At 35.9% G+C, this 20178-nt stretch overlaps 4 protein-coding genes across 8 annotated transcripts in view; 1 reads left to right on the top strand and 3 right to left on the bottom strand.

Moving 5' to 3' along the window:
• Positions 1-1074: 1074 nt before the first annotated feature.
• On the bottom strand, positions 1075-5130 carry LOC131803872 (filaggrin-like). Its single transcript, XM_059125672.1, has 2 exons — positions 2418-5130; positions 1075-1220 (listed from the first exon to the last, which is right to left on the bottom strand). The coding sequence occupies exons 1-2, from the start codon at positions 5128-5130 to the stop codon at positions 1075-1077; spliced, it is 2859 nt and encodes a 952-aa protein (XP_058981655.1).
• Positions 5131-9272: 4142 nt separating this feature from the next.
• Positions 9273-10012, bottom strand: LOC131803909 (adult-specific cuticular protein ACP-20-like). Its single transcript, XM_059125811.1, has 2 exons — positions 9596-10012; positions 9273-9526 (listed from the first exon to the last, which is right to left on the bottom strand). Exons 1-2 carry the CDS (start codon positions 9960-9962, stop codon positions 9312-9314), a joined length of 582 nt encoding a protein of 193 aa, XP_058981794.1. The 5' UTR covers positions 9963-10012; the 3' UTR covers positions 9273-9311.
• A 6053-nt stretch (positions 10013-16065) lies between these two features.
• LOC101893680 (adult-specific cuticular protein ACP-22) lies at positions 16066-16878 on the top strand. The gene is made up of 2 exons (XM_005177746.4): positions 16066-16455; positions 16519-16878. Exons 1-2 carry the CDS (start codon positions 16098-16100, stop codon positions 16728-16730), a joined length of 570 nt encoding a protein of 189 aa, XP_005177803.1. The 5' UTR covers positions 16066-16097; the 3' UTR covers positions 16731-16878.
• A 2061-nt stretch (positions 16879-18939) lies between these two features.
• The window catches only part of LOC101893179 (filamin-C), a 154416-nt gene continuing 153177 nt past the window's right edge, over positions 18940-20178 (bottom strand). For all 5 annotated transcript variants that reach the window (XM_059125787.1, XM_011291857.3, XM_059125786.1 and 2 more), the window contains one exon: positions 18940-20053. In XM_059125787.1, the coding sequence (XP_058981770.1) occupies positions 19922-20053 (132 nt within the window). In that variant the 3' untranslated portion in view covers positions 18940-19921. The remainder of the gene's footprint in view (positions 20054-20178) is intronic.

The raw sequence follows: 20178 nt of genomic DNA, 5'->3' as shown, positions 1-20178 counted from the left end.
TCGCCGGAATTGTTTCAAATTTAGTGTTTGAAGTTCGTAATGGATGCTACAGCTTATTACAGGAGATTGTGTGTGCAGGTCCACGTTTTCATAATGCCCCCATGAAACGGTACCACCCGATATTCATTATTTTGATGAATTTAGACCCTAATATAACATCTACATTCGGTATTTTTAAGATTTTAACAAAATTTGTAACCGATTTAATTGCTTTTGAGAATTGCCAAAATCGTTCCAAATGGAGTAGGGTATTCAAAGTTTGGCCCGGCTGAACTTTCAGCTTTTTTAATTGTTTAAAATTGTATGCCGAAAATCTGACCAGTCAGTATTCCTACCATGATTCTTAAATCAGATCTACTAAGTGATAGAAGGGATAATTTCTTCTCCTCGAGATTACCCGTCAGATGGCATCCCAACTCTGCAACTGGTTTCCAAGTGACATATGTTTCCAGCCTCTACGATGACAGATTTTTTGAAGCAGTTGACATATAGTCTTTTGGCAGTATAACAGCCGCATCAATCGACTATAATCCGGTCGGAGCTATTTCATCAGCCACTTCATTCATATTGTCATGTCTTGGAACCCAATAAAGCTTAATGAGTCCACTTATTCCATAGAGGGCCTTGTAACAGTCAAGTTCCAACTAGAAAAAGTGAGCCCTATTAATCAAGTGTAGCAGAATATGTACCTATTTTAGAATATAGCTCCCATCCGTTTTCAATAGCTCTAAATAGTGTAACACTTAATACTGGCCATAAGAAGGTAAGAACTGCGAAAAAATCATGGCGGTGTAGGATTTTATATAGCCTCTCCCTATATTTTTTATATATAGCATCTTTTATATAGCCTCTCCCTATTACAGCCCATATGACTGTAAATAGATATTTTGTAAAAATATCTTGGCAAAAACTGCTGAATACGAGTTAAGATTTTGAGGTTGTATATTGTTAATGCACAAAATTTATTTATAATATACAGTTTAATAATTAATCATTTAATTTAAAAATTCGATTAAGTTTAGTAGGACTTTCGATATTGCGTTGCCTTATTAACTATTTTTAGAGCGATTGATTTCATTTTTTAGTTACCATGCTTGCCAATTTTTGCTTCTCTTCTACATGACCGATTTTGTGAACAGTAGCCTCAAAACCGCTCTTCTTGTCCGAAGAGTATTTCACCAGCCGAGTTGTTCCATCAGATTCCTTGAGAGAATAACTGCCTGGAAATGTGAAAGTAAATATTTATTTATAACAAGTAAAAAAGTAGTAAGTTCGGCCGGGCAAAACTTTGAAAACCCTCCACCATTTGGGAAGAATTAGAAAATATCCAAAAAATAAAATCCATTAAAAATTCTGTTAAAATCTTTAAAATACCTAATATCGGAAGGTGCTGATATATGGGGGGATATAAGATACTGTGGACCTATATAGACAAATCTATGTCTGGGGGTAAAGTGCTCACAAAGAACTTCTTGTTTAGAATTTCAGACAATTCCGTTGAAAAATTGTCAAAATACCGAATATCGGGGATAATTATCTTCCACGGGATAAAGTACTCAGAAGGAACTTCTGGAGTGGATTTTCAGGCAATACCATGGGAAAATGTGGCTAAAATCATCAAAATACAGATTATCGGGGGTACTGTATTGTAGACCTATATAGAAAATTCTCTTCCAAGGTATAAAGTACTCACAACGAACACGTCGTGTGGCTTTTTAGACAATTCCGTTGAAAAATGTGGCTAAAATCATCAACATACCGAATAACGGGGGGTACCGTTATATGGGGGATATACGATATCGTGGACCTATATAGACAATTCTCTTTCAGGGTGTAAAGTACTCACAAGGGACTCCTTGTGTGGAATTTAAGACAATTTCAATAAAATATGTGGCTAAAATCATCAAAATACCTAATATCGGGTTGTACCGTTATATGGGGGTTATACGGAGTCGTGGACCTATGAAGACAATTTTCTTTCAGGGGGTAAAGTGCTCACAAGGGACTCCTTCTGTGGATTTTCAGACAATTCCATTGAAAAATTTTGCTAAAATCATCAAAATACCGAATATCGGAGGGTACCGTTATATGGGGGCTATACGATATCGTGGACCGATATAGCCCATCTTCGAACTTGATCTGCCTGGGGACAAAAGAGAGATTTGTGCAAAATTTAGGCTTCCTATCTTAATTCGTTTTGACTGTAGCGTGATTACAACAGACGAACAGACGTACGGATAGGGCTAAATCTTAGCCTTAGAATTTTACACTGATCAAGAATACATATACTTTGATGGGTCTAAAATGAATATTTCGAAGAGTTACAAACGGAATGACGAACTTAATATACCCTCCTTACTATGTATGGTGGAGGGTATAAAAATATAATCCTAATACAGGCAAATTAAAGGCATTACCTTTCACGTTATCACCATCTCTGGATTCCCATTGCTGCTTAATATCGCCGGTTTTGCCATCCTTGACACCATATTCAAATTCATATTTAGGATTTCCATTATGACCCCATTGATTATGGCCATGACTCTCAGTATGATAACCATATCCGTTGTTTTTGGTCTGATGATCTTCAAGTTTGCCTTCATGCTTCTTTACAACAACAAAACTAGTAGCCTTTCCATGGGTTTCCTCGTGTTTTTTATGTTCATGATTTTTTATATGATGCCCCTTTCCATGACTCTCTTCTTTATGATTGTGTTGAAATTTATGAGCATCTCCATGATTTACATGGTGCTTTGTCAGTTTTCCATGCTTCTCGGTTACATGGCTCTCTTCGTGTTGCTCATGGATTTTCCCGTTATAAGTATGACCATATTGATGTTTGCTTTTGTCTTGATGTTCGTTCTGGACTTCGTGCTTACCTTCGTGTTTGGTTACTGAGACGAAACTTGTAGCCTTGCCCTGATGCTCCTGATGTTTGTTACTTTCGTATTGCTCTCGTTGGCTGTGTCCTTTTCCTTCGTTGTTGGTCTCATGTTTGGTTATGGCAACAAAACTAGAGCTCTTCCCATGGTGCTCATGATTTTTGGCATATTTCCTCTGACTTATCACATGATAAGCATGCCCACGTTGATGATCTTTGTTGACATGATCATCAAGCATACCTTCGTGTTTGGTTACTGAGACGAAACTGGTGGCCTTTCCATGATGATCTTTATTTTTGCTGTATTCTTCGTGCTTTTCATGATCGTGTCCATGTCCATGTTTATATTCGTGTTTCGTTACTACAGCAAAACTGGAAGATTTTTCATGCTCTCCGTGTCCATGATTATCCTTGTGCTCCTTATGACTTTCTGCATGATTGCCATGACCATTTTGGTACTCCTTATTGACTTTCTCTCCGTTATCATTTTCATGTGTGCCTTCGTGTATGGAGACAGAGGCGAAACTGGTAGCCTTTCCATAATGTCCCTGGTGTTTGCTGTATTCTTCGAGCTTCTTATGATCGTGTCCATGTCCATGATTATATTCATGTTTGGTTGCAACAACAAAGCCCGAAGTTTTTCCTTGCTCTCCGTGTCCATGATTATCCTTGTGCTCCTTATGACTTTCTGCATGATTGCCATGACCATTTTGGTACTCCTTATTGACTTTCTCTCCGTTATCATTTTCATGTGTGCCTTCGTGTATGGAGACAGAGGCGAAACTGATAGCCTTTCCATAATGTCCCTGGTGTTTGCTGTATTCTTCGAGCTTCTTATGATCGTGTCCATGTCCATGATTATATTCATGTTTGGTTGCAACAACAAAGCCCGAAGTTTTTCCTTGCTCTTCGTGTCCATGATTATCCTTGTGCTCCTTATGACTTTCTGCATGATTGCCATGACCATTTTGGTACTCCTTATTGACTTTCTCTCCGTTATCATTTTCATGTGTGCCTTCGTGTATGGAGACAGAGGCAAAACTGGTAGCCTTTCCATGATGTCCCTGGTGTTTGCTGTATTCTTCGAGCTTCTTATGATCGTGTCCATGTCCATGTTTATATTCATGTTTGGTTACAACAGCAAAACTGGGACCTTTTCCATGTTGTTCGTGTCCATGATTGTATTCGTGTTTCTTGTAACCCCTTGTATGAGAGTCATGTCCAGAATGGTCATCGTTCTTAACTTCGTGTTTAGTTACAGTGGCGAAACTGGTTGCTTTTCCATGATGTTCCTCATGCTTGTTATATATGTGGTGCTCATTATGATCGTGTTCATAGCTATTATGTTTACCTTTATGATTGGTTTCGATCGAAAAACTGGGTCCTTCTGCGTTCTGATCGTGTCCATGAACATACCGATATCCTTTGTGATTATTAAGCTTATCTTCGTATTTGGTTACAGCTGCATCTACATCTTGATTATCAGCATCATGAGCGAATCCATATCCTGCCGTATGGTGATTATGTTTATGTTGGTGGCCATATTGACTACCATTTTTATTTTCATATTTGGTTACGACGGCAAAACTTGTTGCTTTCCCATGTTGTTCGTGTCCATGATTTTTCTTGTATTTCATGCCTGCCATACCTTGATGCCTATTATCGCCATGATGATCCTCGTGTTTGGTCACAGTGACAAAACTGGTAGCTTTTTCATGATGTTGCCCTTGATTCTCTTTTCCTTGATGCTCATAGCCGCCGGTATGTCCTTCAGCATGGTTGCCATATCCTTGATGAAGCCCAAAATGACCATCTACGTTATCTTCGTGTTTGGTTGTAACAAAAAATGTAGTTTCTTTTCGAAGTGTCTTGCTTCCCTCATTTTCTAAATGGTGCATCTCGCCTTTTGCATGATAATTATGGTCATATCCATGCTTACTCTCACTCTCTTGACCATAATTGTTATCTTTTTGATGCTTGATCTTGGTGATAGTTACAAAACTGGTAGCCTTTTTATTATGTCCCTCGTTTTTGCCATATCCGTGATGACTTTTTGCTTTATAATCATCATAGCCATGATTTTTCTCTCCATTATGTCCATTATGATCATCGTGTTTGCCTTCGTGTTTGGTTACCGCAACATAGCTGGTGGCCTTAACATTATGTCCAAGAGCATAGATATTATCCTTGTGGGGAAAAGGTACCGCATAAATTACGGAAATTGAAAATAAAGCTATTACCAAACGCATTCTCTCGTTTTTGTTCCGCAATACAAATTTTCTATGACGTTCGGTTGGAAACTGATATGGTATTGAATTTTTGTCCGTTTTATATCAAAATCTTTCACCAAACCAGGGAATACCAATTTCGCAAGTTTTTTAGTGATCTAATTTGCAATTAACTATATTTTTATGCAGGCATAAAATAAGTACGCGTAAATGACAAATCATAAGAAATTCTCAAGCTAACGGAAATGTTAAAATATTTTACTTTAGTTTTTTTGCAGATTTTTCTTTAATCTCTATCTTAAATAACTTCAGTGCTAATCAGTAAAAAATCAGGTGTGATAACTATCAAGCCATTATGTTTTAGTTTCCTAATCTAACAGATTTTATTGCATTAAATGAATTCCCAAGTTATAAAGAAACCCATTAAAATTTGCAATTTCAATTAATGTTACAAACCATTCTTTAAAGAATTATTTTTGTATTTCTTTTTTAAATGTTATCAAGATATCTATCACAAACCTGTTCTTAGACAACCATTTATGGTGAGTTTGGGAAAAATCTTGAGTAATTTCAGTAAGCACCCTTTTGCATGCACCTGTTCAGTTTAAGGCTTTTATTTAAATTTATCTGCAGATTGCATCAAACGGAAGCAATATTAAGCTTTTAATGCAAACTTTTTGGTAAACTGAAACGTTTTATCAAAATTGTCGGATCTCACCCTAGCGATATTTTAAAATAATTTAAATGTTTATTTTTCCCTATTTTTGGCAATGATCTTGGAAAATTGAGGAGTTGAAATTATGGTTAAGAGATAAGAGATAAGTTAGGCGGGGACGACCATGTGATACCCTACAACACGATAATTTACGATAAAGTTTCGGTAGAAGTGATGAAGAATGAACGAATTTCTTAAGATATTGGAATACATATTTGGAATTCTTAAACATTTATTCTAAATATTTGATTTCTTATATTCATTTAGTTGGGTTTATAAGTAACTAGCTGAACTTAGTTTTTTCTTTTTATACCCTCCACCATACTATGGAGGGTATATTAACTTTGTCATTCCATCTGTAACGCCTCGAAATACTCATGTCAGACCCAACAAAGTATATATATTCTTAATCAGCGTAAAATTCTAAGTTGATTTAGCGATGTCTGTCTGTCCGTCAGTCTGTTGTAATCATGCTATCATTCGAACGAATTGATATAGAAGGCTAAAATTTTGCATACATGTTTATTTTGCCAGTAGGCATGTTAAGTTCGTAAATGGGCCATGTAGGTCCACGTTTTGGTATAGCCCCTACATAACGGTATCTCCCAATATTCGGTATATTGATCATTTTAGCAACATTTTTCACCGGAATTGTTTTAAATTTCGTATTTGAAGTTCAATAAAGTTACTACCAACTAAGACAAAAAATGGGTCATGTAGGTGCCAAGCCCTCATTTAACGGTTACCCTGATATTCTGTCACACATTTGCAATTTTCTGTCACAGATGTTAGCACGCATTAAGGACTTTAGGTACACAATTCTAAACAAATCCTGTGAGTAATGATTATAATCATCAAAATATCGAATATATGGTGTTATAGTTATATGAGGTCTATATCAAAACTTATTGACAGTTCTAGGCAAGGATGTTTCCTAACTAATGGGAACTCATACTGCCAATGTACACAAAATTCGCGTTAAATCTGTGACTAAAACACCCAAATAACTTAAATCTGTCGGTACAGGTATATGGGTACCTGTTTAGTACCAAAAGTCCTAAGTACCAAAAGGGGAACCCGATATAGGGTGAGATAAAAAAACTGCAACAAAGTCTAACGCCATAATTTTTACATTTTTTTTAATTTTTGGCACGAATTATGGCCTTCAAACGGCCAACGAAACCGTCACACGCTGCCCGAATGTTGTTCTGCGGTATTTTGGCCCATTCCCGACGAAACGCATGCTTAAGGTGATCGACACTTTGTTAGTTCTTAGTTCCAACCTTGCTTTCCAAAATACTCAGACACAATAGTCCAACTGACTGATAGCCGGAGATTTTGGTGGCCAATGTGCGCTGGAAATGAAGCGAGGAACCTCATTTTGCAATCATTCTTGGGTGGAGCGTGCTGAGTGCGATGGTGCTGAGTCCTTTATTTTATTTCACATTTAAATGCGCTTGTGCTTTTCCAGCCAAGTATAAAGAAATTACACTAACACGCTTGAATTCCATAATGAATAATTTTTTCTGGAAAATTCTCACCAAAATGCTTTTGTACGCTTTTAAACAATATATTGAGCTGTCACTGGAGTCATTTTAACAATTGTCAGACGAGTGACTTAGAAATGACAGCAGTCTGAAGTTGGTTGCAGTTTTTTCTTATTGCCCTCTATATTAAGATGTGTGAAATTTGAAGATAATCGGATGTTTATTGCGCAGTTTATGCGTGTTGTGCTTATTCAATATTTTGACGCCTTTGTGTGGTAGGTACCAAAAGGAGTGGATTGCTATCTGTGTGAAGTTTAAAATGAATTTCGATACGCTGTGGCGGATGTACCAGATGATGTGGTCGGTTGTATTAGTAGAAATATTGAACGGTGTGGAGGGGGCTAACTGATGGAATTGTCCGATATTGTCAATTTTCGTATCTGATTGAGCTATGATAAAAATTGGAAAGTTTGCAAATTTTCACATCTTTGCTTTGAAAATGTTGATCTTTTGTGGGGCAGACACCAGAAGGGGTGCACCGATATTACCCATCTCCGAACTCCATCGATAATAAGTGAAGTATTACGATGTACACGCAAGTCGGATAATTCCTTCCAAAATTATCGTACGCACCTGATGAAACGGATTCAATCCAAAGAGACCTAGGATTTAAAATCGTTATTTCGATGAGGCACAGAATATGGCTAAGGGTATAATAATTATGTTACCAGCTAAATATTATCTGGCGACCATCCAAAATGGAAGTCTTCAGTTCCATCCAAAACCCTAACCATTATGATCTAAAGAGCGACTGAAAAATCAGGAAATTATTTGTCCAATTCATCTACCAATATTTTGTGAATATCCCCAAACACACTATGCTTCTATTATGACCCTAACCTTAGCACCTTGCAAAATTTTATGAAGATTGGTCCATAATTGAGACCGAACGTCGCAGTGGCCGAAAAATGGCTCGTAAGCTATATATATATACCATTCGGCAACTATTAAAAATTGAGCTCGGGGTAAAGCTATTGAAATTCCAAAAAGTGCAAGAACTTGCACCGAAACAGAAAGAAAATAGACTCAAAAGAACTAAAGAGTTGCTTCGCTTGGCCGAAAGTGGTAAACTTCCGAATTTGGTTTTCTCCGATGAAAAAAAAAAAAAAAAAAACAAACAAAATGCTCGTGTTTACTTGCCAAGAGGTCAGCTGAAAATGTGCACCTTCGGTTGGCCACTAGAATTCAAGAGTCGGCCATGGTGTTGGTGTGGGCCGCCATAACAGTCAATAGTCGCTCTCTGTTCGTATTAATCGATCGTGGCATCAGAATAAATGCCGAATATTATCGCGAAAATATTATGGAGGGTGTATTAAAGCCGCAGACCTTGGACATTCCAACAGGACTGAGCACCATCCCCACCCAAGAATGGTTATAAAAAGAAGTTCCTCGTTTCATTTTCAGTGCACAATGGCCACCAAAATCTCCGGATACCAATCCGTTGAACTATTGTGTCTGCAGTATTTTGGAAAGCCAGGTTGACACTAAAAAATACCAAAGTGTCGATCACCTCAAGCAAGCGCTTCGCCGAGAATGTGTCAAAATACCGCAGACCAACATTCGGGCAGCGTGTGACGGTTTCATTGACCAGTTCGAAGAAATCTAAACTTATTCTAAAATTTGATGCTATTTCCGACATTTTTTTTTTTTTTTTGCTTTCAGTCAATAAATTTAAAAAAGTAAAAAAACGGTGTTTGACTTTTTTATCTCACCCTGTATGGCAAAGATGTATCCCTATGTAATGATTAATTACGAACGAAAAGCAATATCTAGGCTATTTCCCTTGATAATAATTAGGCAAACTTCTACTTATATTGTCGATTGATATATCTCTTATTTATTACTACTATCTCATAGATTTATAAATATTACAAGGTTATAAGCAGAATATCGGCATTTACTTCTTTCCTTCTCCATTCGGTAGTCTTATTTGGCCTTCTTTAATGGCTCTTGACCACTATATAACTGCTGGCTTCTCCACGGCCATAATAATCGTCGTGGTTAGCGGAATGTCCGTGGTCATAATGATTTTGCTTCTCGTCAGCATGATTGGCATGACCAATTTTTTCAACGGTAGCCTCAAATCCATTTTTCTTATCTGAAGTATATTTTACAACACGAGTTGTTCCATCGGATTCTTTGAGAGAATAACTTCCTATAAATGCAATAAAAAAATATAATTAAATAAATCATAATACAGAACTCTAGATCATTAAATACTCACCCTTAACCTGATCGCCATCTCTGGTTTCCCACTGATTTTTGACATCACCGGTTTTGGAATCCTCGACGCCATAATTGAATTCATATTTAGGATAACTGTGATAATCATGGCTATCATCGTGATGACCACTTCCTTGACCATCACCGTAATGATCACCACCTATACCATGATGTTCAACATGGTGGCCATGTCCATGGTGACCATATCCACTTCCTCCGTGATGACCGTCATGATGATCTTCATGTTTGGTTACAACGGCATAACTGGTAGCCTCTCCATGACCATGGCCCGAGTGTTTGTGTGGCGCAGCATCAACAAGGATGACACCAACAGCTAAAATAGCAATCAAGGACATATAAGGACGCATTTTCTTTAACGATTCGATATTTCTTTGTGGCAATACAGAAGTTCAATGGCTAACTGACGCTTGACTAAGAAATGTTGATTGTTTTATACCTTAGACAGAAATTAACTCGAAGAGGTTGTAAACTATATTTATATCACCTAATTACTCGAAATACTAATGCGAAGCAAATATAGTTTTAGGGCAAGTATTTTAACAATGCAATTTTAGTTTTTACGATTGTTTTGTATGCAAGGTTGGCTGCCTGGTTTAAAATGTTTTTGAGTCGGTTATGCCTTTCACAGCAGGCATTAAAACGAAACTATGGTGCATTAGGCATGACATAGTTGGAATTATTTAAAAATATTAGAAGAGTATTTTTTTTTTGTAAGGCGTACGCCAGGAATATGTTTTTAAGGAGCTGAAAGTTAGATTCCAAAAATTTGGGGATAGTGTAACCTGTAAATAGATAACTGTGCGCCCTTTACGAACCCAAAATACCAATCAATTGATAAATGTGTTAAATGTTTAGTATATCACCACAAAGTGATTTCAGAATCGATTTTGTGGCCAAAATAAAAAAAAAGTATTGAATTAAATATAAAACAAGTAAGCAAAGGCTATAGTCGTGCGGGGCCGACCATGTGATAACCCTACAACACTAAAATATATTAGAAGCCCCCTTATGTCCAAATATATTTTGGAAGATTTCGCTTTTGAAATTATGTCATAGAACACAGGGACATATTCCCAATATTTGCGCACTCCGTCGTGCTGTAAGTTGTTGTGGTCAATCTACAGCTAAATATAACCCATTGGCATCTAAAATGCTAGGACTTCTTCCCTGTCCTTTACTCTCTTGGCGTGTCGATTGGTTTCAATTGTGTGATCAGGAATATTTTTCTGTTTTTGGTTAATTTGGTATTTTTTCACACAAAAGTAGTGGTCCATTCTACCCGCTGTCCTAAACTCTAACTTCATGCGAGATTAAGTGTCCTTTGGTTTCTATTTCGGCTGCAAAATCAGGAACATTTTTCGTTATTGGTTTATTTCAACCCCTAAATATATTGCGGACATCTTTGAAAACAATAGGCTTAGCCCTTCTGAGCCTAACTCTACCTTTATGAAAAATTTCGTGGGGATCGAACGATAATTGCAATCTGTACATATATAAATAATAACCCAAACCTTTGTTATAAAGTGAAAAAATATACACTTCAATATTTTAAATGAAATTGAACAAATCGCATGCGATAAAAAAATGAAAAAATAAAAAATGTCACAAAACATTACAAAATCTATATGAACATCATTATTGGCATCTTTTTATGCGATTTTTTAGATTTTATACTTTTATGCCAAAAGGGCATTCTAAATTGACAAAATTGGTAAAAATCGCTCCAGCCATTCTGGAGATATAAGCATTCTAACGAACATCCCCTTCCTTTGTATATGTACATTGTATATATCCGATATTTTTACTATCGGCATCTACGTAACGTTCAGAATTGACCTGTTCGTCTATTTGTGATTTCGCCGGCATTAAAAATATTCGCGGTTTAATGGAAAATTTGACTTTTATTTATAGCAAATGCTATGGTCTATTTCAACCACTAAATATTACCCGATGACCATCAAAATTTTAAGGCTTCTGCCCAGCCCGAAGCTCTAGCCTCATGCTAACTTTCGCTTCGATTGGCCAACATAAATTTTGAATGTGTAGGCAGGAGAGCTTCCAAATATGACTGGTTTTTACTATACCCTACAACACTGTGAGTTGGGGGTGTTACAAGTTTGATTGGGCCAAAAATTATGTAACACCTCAAAATATTGGTCTCCGACATTGGAAACTATATATGGATCCATCTATAGCGCCAAGCTGAGTCGATCTAGCTATGTATGTCGGTCGGTCTGTCCGTTTGTCTCTGTTAATTTATAATCACACTACAGATCAAAATTATGGCCTGATTCTCACGGTTGGTTTACGGTCAGAATAGAAGTCTATTGTTTTTGGAGACGTTCGCTAAATATTTACGGGTTAAAATGTACCAAAAACAAAAAAATATCCTGAGATTTGCACTGGCTCCACAGGACACAATTATAGACGCAGAAGCATACCAATTTGGATGGCTATCGGTCAAAAATTTAGCGGGTGAAATAGAACATAAATTTTATGAGTTCGGCCGGGCCGATATTGAAAAACCCACCCTCCCCACCCAAAAAAAAAAAAAAAATGTTCCGCTAAAAATTCGGTTAAAATCTTAAAAATACCGAATGTAGGCCTTATATTAGGGTCCATAAGACGACGTGGACCTGCATAGGCAACTTTTGTCATAAGCCATTCTGTGAATAATGTAATCAAAATAAATAATATAACTAAGTACCATTATATATAGGAGCTATACCAAAACGTAGACCTGCACAGACAATTTTCTTTCATAAGCTGCAGTTTCCATTACGAACTCCAAATACCAAAAGCTATTCCGATGAATAATGTCGCTAAAATCATCAAAATACTTAATGTCGGGAGGTAGCATTATATGGGAGCTATACGAAGACGTGAATCTAGGCAGACAATTTTCTGTCTTATGTTATAGTACCCATTACGAACTTCAAATATCAAAATTTAAACAATTCCGGTGAATAATGTCGCTAAAATCATGAAAATACTGAATATCGGGAGGTGCCGTTATATGGGGCTATATGAAGACGTGGACCTGCAAACACAATTTTTTGTTTTAGGCTGTAGTACAAATTACGAACTTCAAATACCAAATTTGAACCAATTCCGATTAATAATGGCGCTGAAGTCATGAAAATACCGAAAATAAGGAGGTACCATTATATGGGGGCTATATCAAAACGTGGATCTGCATGGCCCATTTTCAATACCTAATGTCCTGCAGACATAATATACATTTGAGTAAAATTTTATCAAACTACTTCATATCGTTCGGAAGCTAGAGTGATTTCCTCAGACGGACAGACGGACGGACATCGCTAAATCGACATAGAATTTTATGCTAATCAATAATATATATACTGTGTGGGGTATAAAATGTATGTTTCGAGCTGTTACAAACGGAATGACAAACTTAATATACCCTCCATACTATGGTGGAGGTTATAAAAAGATGAATTTTCACAAAATCGCGAATATTTTTAATACCGGTCACTCCTGACCATTACAGTGATACTGATAACCAAGATATCGGATATATGCGAAGTAGGTACAATCTATATAAAAAAAATGAATGTTGATGTTATTCCGCTTATAAGTCAAGAGCCGCTGGACTGAATTGCACAATTCTCATCAATTCGGAAAAATACTAGCATGGGCAAAATTACAAGCAATCATAAATTCCGATAAATTCCATATTCATATCAGGTTTCTGGTTGAGAGAAATATTTAGATATAGCAAGATGTAAAGAATTCGCAAGTTATGGCAGATGTAAGTATTGTGATCCCTTGTGGGCGAGCTACCAGAATAGGTCGGCAGATATCTATCATCTTCTTAACTGGTCTTGCGTTAGCAAAAATGATTGTGAGCGTTTGTTTTCAATATGGTGAGCGCTTTGTAGGAGAGGTTATTTCTTCTTATTTTATTGTCGTTTTGGTTATTCAAAATTTGGACCCTTTGTGGGGTGGGGTCTACCATTTTTATAAAATACCTTGCGTTGATAGAAATATTGTGATGTGACAAATTTGAGTGAAATCTGATGTTAATTTCTCGTTTTATAAGCTTCTTGGATATTCAAAAATTTGACTGTTGGTGGGGCAGGTACCAGACGTAGTGGACCGATTTTCCCTATCTTAACACTAGATCTTGGGTTAATAAAATATTATGATTTGTGATGTTTAAAGATTCGGGTTCTTACATCACATTTTAAAAGAAATATAATTATTCAAAATGTTGACCCCTTAGGCGGGAGGTACTTGATGGAGTGGACCGATATTGTCCATTTTTGTAGCTGACGTAGCAATTATTACCATTTTTAAAATCGGAGAAAAATCGAGTGATCCTTTGATCTTTCTTTGCATTAAAATATTTCTTTTTTATACCCCGACTCAACAATGTCCGACCTTCTATCCGTCTGCGGAAATCACTCTAGATTCCGAACGAAATGAAGTAAGTTGATAAAAATTTACTCAAATGTGTATTATGTCTGCAGGACTCCCCGATAATCGGTATTTTAATGATTTCAGCGACATTATTTACCGCAATTTTTTCAAATTTTGTATTCGAAGTTCGTAATGGAGACTACAGCATAAGACAGAAAATGGATCATGTGGGTGCACGTCTTCGTATAGCCTCCATATAACGATTTCCTCCCGATTTTCGGTATTTTGATGATTTTAGCGACATTATTTATGGAAACTATTTCAAATTTTGTATTTGAAGTTCGTAATGGATACTACAGCGTATGCCAGAAAATTATCTGTGCAGGCTTATGACAAAAGTTGCGTATGCAGGTCCACGTCGTCGTATAGACCCTAATATACGGCTACATTCGGTATTTTTAAGATTTTAACAGAATTTTTAATAGATTTTAAATTTTTGAAAATTGTCAAATTTGTACCAGACGGTAGAGGGTATTTAAAGTTCAACCCGGCATACAGGTTTTTTTTTTGAAAATTTGAAAATTTCGACCTTTTGTGGGGTAGTTACCAGAAGGAGTGGACCGATATTTCCCATCTTCCAACTCACTATAAGTTTGATAGTAATATTATGATGTAGGGTAAGTGTACCAGTAGTCGGCACTCTTAGGATTTTCGCGTTTTTAATCGCTCACCATTCTGAGTGGAACTTTTCAATTATTACAAAGTTAATTTATTCAGATTCGAAATTTTGTATAGTTTTTGTAATAATAAATAAAGTGTTATAACTTTTTATTAAATTTCATAAATTTGAAGTTTTATTAAAACAATGCTTTTTTTGCCAGTAGTCGGCACCACTTGCCAATTGTCGGTATGACATGTTCCAACAGTCGACATACCAATTTTTTTGTAAGAATAATTATTAATAATAATAAATTAATTCATTAAAATATAATATTTTTGTTTAGTTCAACTGATTCGACGTCTTTATTGTACTTTTCTTAAGAATAAGGATTGTTGAGGACCTTCACAGAAAAAAATTTAATTTTTTTTAGAACAAATAATCTTTTCTTAACGAAATTGTACACAAAGATAGCTGACAATATATTTGAAGTAAAAAAATATATTTAGTTATAATAGTTTTATTTATTTGGGCTTAAAAATAAAAAGTGCCGACTACTGGGACATGCTCAATTTAGGTACACTTACCCTACCAAATTTTGACAAAATCGGATACTCCCTTCGAGAGTTATGGTGCGCACCGGCTAGCCAAAGAGACAGACGGACGGACATCGCTGGATCGACTCCAAATGTCTTAAAAAGGATTTTGTCCAAAGAGACCTAGGGTCTAAAACCGTTATTTCGATGAGGCACGTTTTGGCCGTATCAAATGATATATATCCTCTCTAGCCACATGGCTGAGGGTATAAAAAAATCAAAGCAACTTCTTGCATTTATCATCTGCAGTGTATTTTTGATGCAGAGATGTAATTTTAGTTTTTACCAAATGTGTGGAGTATTTTCTTAAATCACTTTCAATGAACAAGCACTGAATGTGTAAGCACTAAAAAAAAAAAACAATCCGCGTATTTCCCGAGCAGAATAACTTAGAAAATATATGGGCAAATGTATAACAAATTCTTATGGTGTGAAATATGACAATAACTACTGTCAACAGAAATAAAGCAGTTACACTAAAAAAAACTCTAACAGTAACATATTTCCTTAACTGCTGCATAGCATAAACCTAAATGAAGTCATTTTAATGGCTTCGTTAGTTTAAGAACTAACAAAACAATAAACTTCGAGTGAAAGGCATACTAGTTGGTAATCTTGACCTTCACTACATTGGTAATGACCTTGTTTTCTGCACTGCCAAAATAGTTGGTTAAAACACTTAAAGCGAATATTTTAACAATTGCATAGCAGCTGATTAGAAAGTTACATGCCAAAGGTTTAGTTAGTCATAAGCCATTAGTTGGTTTTTCGATTATAAATTCGCAAGCAAACTCTTAATGCAGTATCAGTTTCCCATTGGTCCTCAAGGAAGAAAAATCAAAATGCGTTGCTTTATATCATTTATTGCTTTGCTGGTTATTGGTGTTACCCTTATTGAGGCAGCTCCTCACGATCATGGCCATGGCAAGGCTTCAAGTTATGCCATTGTAACCAAACATGAAGACAGCCATGGGGGACACCATGGTCATGGTTATGACGATCATGGCTATGGTCATCATTCCGAATATCATGGACATGTTGAACATCATGGTCATGCTGGTGGTTATGGTAGCGGTCATCACGATGACAGCCATGATTATCATAGCTATCCTGAATATGAATTCTCATATGGCGTTAAGGACTCAAAAACCGGTGATGTCAAGGACCAATGGGAATCCAGAGATGGCGATAAAGTTAAGGGTAAGAATTTAAATAATAATTTTGTCTGTGAACTGGAATAATTATTTTTTTTTTTGCTTTCAGGAAGCTACTCCCTGAAAGAATCCGATGGAACAACTCGTGTTGTGAACTACTCTTCCGATAAGAAGAACGGTTTTGAGGCCACCGTTCATAAAATTGGTCATGCCCACCATGACGAACAAGGTCACCACGATTATGGTCATCACGGACATAGCGAATACAGCCACTCTGGCCATGGAAAAGCCACCAGTTATGTATCGGTAAAGAGTCATTAGGTGGAAATGAATTTCATTTAATGTGGGAAATCCAGATAGGATAATTTGTCGACCAAGAGATTGAAATTTCAAAGATGAATTGATGTCTCAGGGATTATTTTTATTCACATAAATACATTTAATTGCAAAAAGTTATCAAATGGTATTTTACTATAGAGAGACCAAAAATATTGGGAAAATTGATAAATAGGTTTAATTGATTTCGGCTATATGCGGTTAATTGTAGCCTCGATACAAGATTTTTTATGGAATTTTTGAAAGAAAATCTGGCGTATTTTATAAGTGACAGTCGGAATATGTACGGGAACTAAACGAGGAACATGAATAATTTTTCAAATTTCGACAAAACAAAAATTGGTATTTATTTGTTTCAATAAATCCGACTGTTTTCGGCAAAAATCGTTATTGAAACCAGTAAAGAAAGTCTGAAAGTCGGGCGAGACCGACTTTATTGTACCCTACACCACTTTGCTAATTTAGTAGAGCTACGCATAACAATTTTATGGGAGAATTCAATCATACACGCCATGATTATAATTATAATTTAAAGTTCAAAGGACTAAATATGCCGAATCATTTGTATATTTTAAATTCGGACTTGTATTGCCCATTTGGTACACAATTAATTTGAAATCGGATAAAGATATATATGGGAACTATATCCAAATCGGAAGCGATCTCGATAAAATTTGGCAAATATATTTCTGAGCTGTATTTGATATATATCCCTGAATATCGTCGTTACGTAGTGAATATTACGGATGTGGGAAACAAAAATAACAAATCGGATGAACAATATATATGGGAGCTATAGCTATATCTGAACCGATCTTCACCAAATTTGGCATAATAGCTTCTAGACTCAATTCGGTCGTAAATGCCAAATTCATAACATTTGGGCAAATATTAGACGTTTGGTGCACAATAAAAAGTAAATCAGACGAAGTTATATATGGGAGCTATATCCAAATCTGAACCGATCTCGATAAAATTTAGCAAAGGTATTTCTCAGAGCTGTATTTGATATATTTCCCCAAATATTGTTGTTACAGAGTGCATATTACGGCGGCGGAGGACAAAAGTAACAAATCGGATGAACAATATATATGGGAGCTATAGCTATTTCGATCAAATTCGCCATACTTATTTTCAGGCCTAATTTGGTTGTATGTGCAAAATTCCATACTATTCGGGCTGATATTACACGCTTGGTGCATAATAAAAGGCAAATCGGACGAAGATATATATGGGAGCTATATCTAAATTTTTACCGATTATCTCCAATTTCAATAGAGTTCGTCCTTGAGCCAAACAAATGATTTGTGCAAAATTTCATCTCAATCGGATAATAAATGCGACCTGCATTTTGTTCACAAGAACACATGGACAGACGGACGGACGGACAGACGGACTGATATGCATAAATCAACTCAGAAAGTGGTTCTATGGAGATCCTCAAAAGTAACTATGGGTCTATCTCGCTTCCTTCTCCACGTTACAAACAAATGCACAAAGCCATAACACCCTTACCACTATGTGATATATATACTGTTCATCCGATTTGTTATTATTTGTTACCCACAGTCGTATATGCACTCCGTAACAACGATATTAAGGGAGATATATCAAATACAGCTCAGACATATCTTTGCCAAATTTTATTGAGATCGGTTCAGATTTGGATATAGCTCCCATATATATCTTTATATGATTTCAAATTAATTTTGCACCAAATGGGCAATACAAGTCCGAATTTAAAAGATACAAATGCTTCGGTACATTTAGTCCTTTGAACTTTAAATTATAATTATAATCATAGGGTGTGATTGAATTCTCCCATAAAAACTTTTAATTGTTATGTGGAGCTCTACCAAGTTAGCAAAGTGGTGTAGGGTATCAAAAAGTCGGCCCCGCCCGACTTTAGGACTTTCTTTACTGATTCAAGTTCAAAAAAGTTCCAAGGACTTCTTTGTCGAAAATCGTATATATGGAAATATAAAGACTTCATGCTCAAATCTCGAAAACCTAGCAAGAACATTTTTCAAAGGTGTATGGGCAAATAAATCGGTGATTTTTAAAGGCAAATACTTTTTTACAGAACATCCAGCTAAAAATTTTTAACAACATTGTTATTCAAGGATTTCTGAGATGCTACTGCCACAAAAATTAATTTCCTGCACGCTCTTAGTTAAATTAATAAAAATATGTATTTCTCAAATAAAATATTTTTCTTTATTGAATAGTAAAATTTGTATTATTTTTAATTCAATTAAATATATAATTGTGTGTATATATAAACAAACATATTGTAGCATCGTTAAAAGAGCGTAGATAATTGTTTAAAGTGTATAAGTGTATATGTATGACATATTATTAAAAAAAAATAACATGCACACAATTATAAAATAAAAAATGTAATTTTTTGTTATATTAAAACTCATTATTAAAGCTAAGAGTTAGTCACGCCAAAAAAATAATAAAAAAACGAAAATAAAGATTCGTTTAAAACAAAAAGAAAAATAATGATAAATTATTATGGAATATATATTTGTTCATTCTTTTAAATTAAAGCATTTTAAAAAAATTGATTTTTTTAAAAAATAATTTCTTAAAACAAAATTTGTTTTGCCTTACAAGAAAAACGTTTCGTTGTAGTTGTATAAAATACAATCTATTGTTTATAAATATACTTGTTATATGTAATATATGGTAAACGTTATAAGATAACAAAAATTCTGTGTGTGCAGCTCTTTTACCAAAGAACTCGCACACATACTCGTACGTCAAAGTATGGTGCAGCTCGTCTCTTGCCGACATCGACTACGATTTAGACAAGAACGTGAGCCACCAAGGTCATAGGTCAAATCCGGATTACTTAGATACTGTTGGCTGGCAGCACGGCTACTATTGTCCCCGAAACAAACGGCAATACCGCTGCTGCCGCCGCCACCACCTCCACCGCTAATATATCCGCCCAGACCATTACCATTCAAATATAATGGTGATAGGCGTAGAAGCGTCTGCTGGTGATGTGAAAATAGTGGTAGAATTGGTGTGGCTGCATTCGATGCTTGTTGATGGTGGGCTAATTGATTATGATGTTGTTGCTGCTGATGTTGGTGTTGCATATGATGTTGTGGGAGATTGAGGGCAGGGTTTGGCAATATAATGGTGCTGATGCTGTGTTGGCCTCATATACCTTGAAGAAACCTTCGTAGCTCCTCTTCGGTGTCGAATATCATTACGGGGAACGGTGATCCAGGTACGAATTCACCAGCCCATTTTACTTCCACTCGGTAGTCACCAGGTTCGGTGGGATCGTACTAGAAATGATAAGAAAAAAATTAGAACACATTTGTAAAATATGGACATCAATTTCAGAGTCCTCAACTCCCTCGTCAGCCAACTGAAATTTTTTTTCTGCAGAAATAATCGATCCTTACATAAC

Source organism: Musca domestica, unplaced genomic scaffold (assembly GCF_030504385.1).
Source record: "Musca domestica strain aabys unplaced genomic scaffold, Musca_domestica.polishedcontigs.V.1.1 35, whole genome shotgun sequence".
In the NCBI taxonomy this organism is placed as follows: domain Eukaryota; kingdom Metazoa; phylum Arthropoda; class Insecta; order Diptera; family Muscidae; genus Musca; species Musca domestica.
The sequence above is the reverse complement of the archived record's forward strand: the minus strand, read 5'-3'. Positions and strand labels throughout refer to the sequence as shown.

What these genes read in the sequence shown, in the direction of transcription:
- LOC101893680 (XM_005177746.4), top strand. Translation starts at nt 16,098, where the DNA reads ATGCGTTGCTTTATATCATTTATTGCTTTGCTGGTTATTGGTGTTACC. An exon ending in AGATGGCGATAAAGTTAAGG is followed by an intron (nt 16,456 to 16,518) that starts GTAAGAATTTAA and finishes TTTTGCTTTCAG; the next exon opens with GAAGCTACTCCCTGAAAGAA.
- LOC131803872 (XM_059125672.1), bottom strand. Translation starts at nt 5,130, where the DNA reads ATGCGTTTGGTAATAGCTTTATTTTCAATTTCCGTAATTTATGCGGTA. An exon ending in AGATGGTGATAACGTGAAAG is followed by an intron (nt 1,221 to 2,417) that starts GTAATGCCTTTA and finishes TCACATTTCCAG; the next exon opens with GCAGTTATTCTCTCAAGGAA.
- LOC131803909 (XM_059125811.1), bottom strand. Translation starts at nt 9,962, where the DNA reads ATGCGTCCTTATATGTCCTTGATTGCTATTTTAGCTGTTGGTGTCATC. An exon ending in AGATGGCGATCAGGTTAAGG is followed by an intron (nt 9,527 to 9,595) that starts GTGAGTATTTAA and finishes TTGCATTTATAG; the next exon opens with GAAGTTATTCTCTCAAAGAA.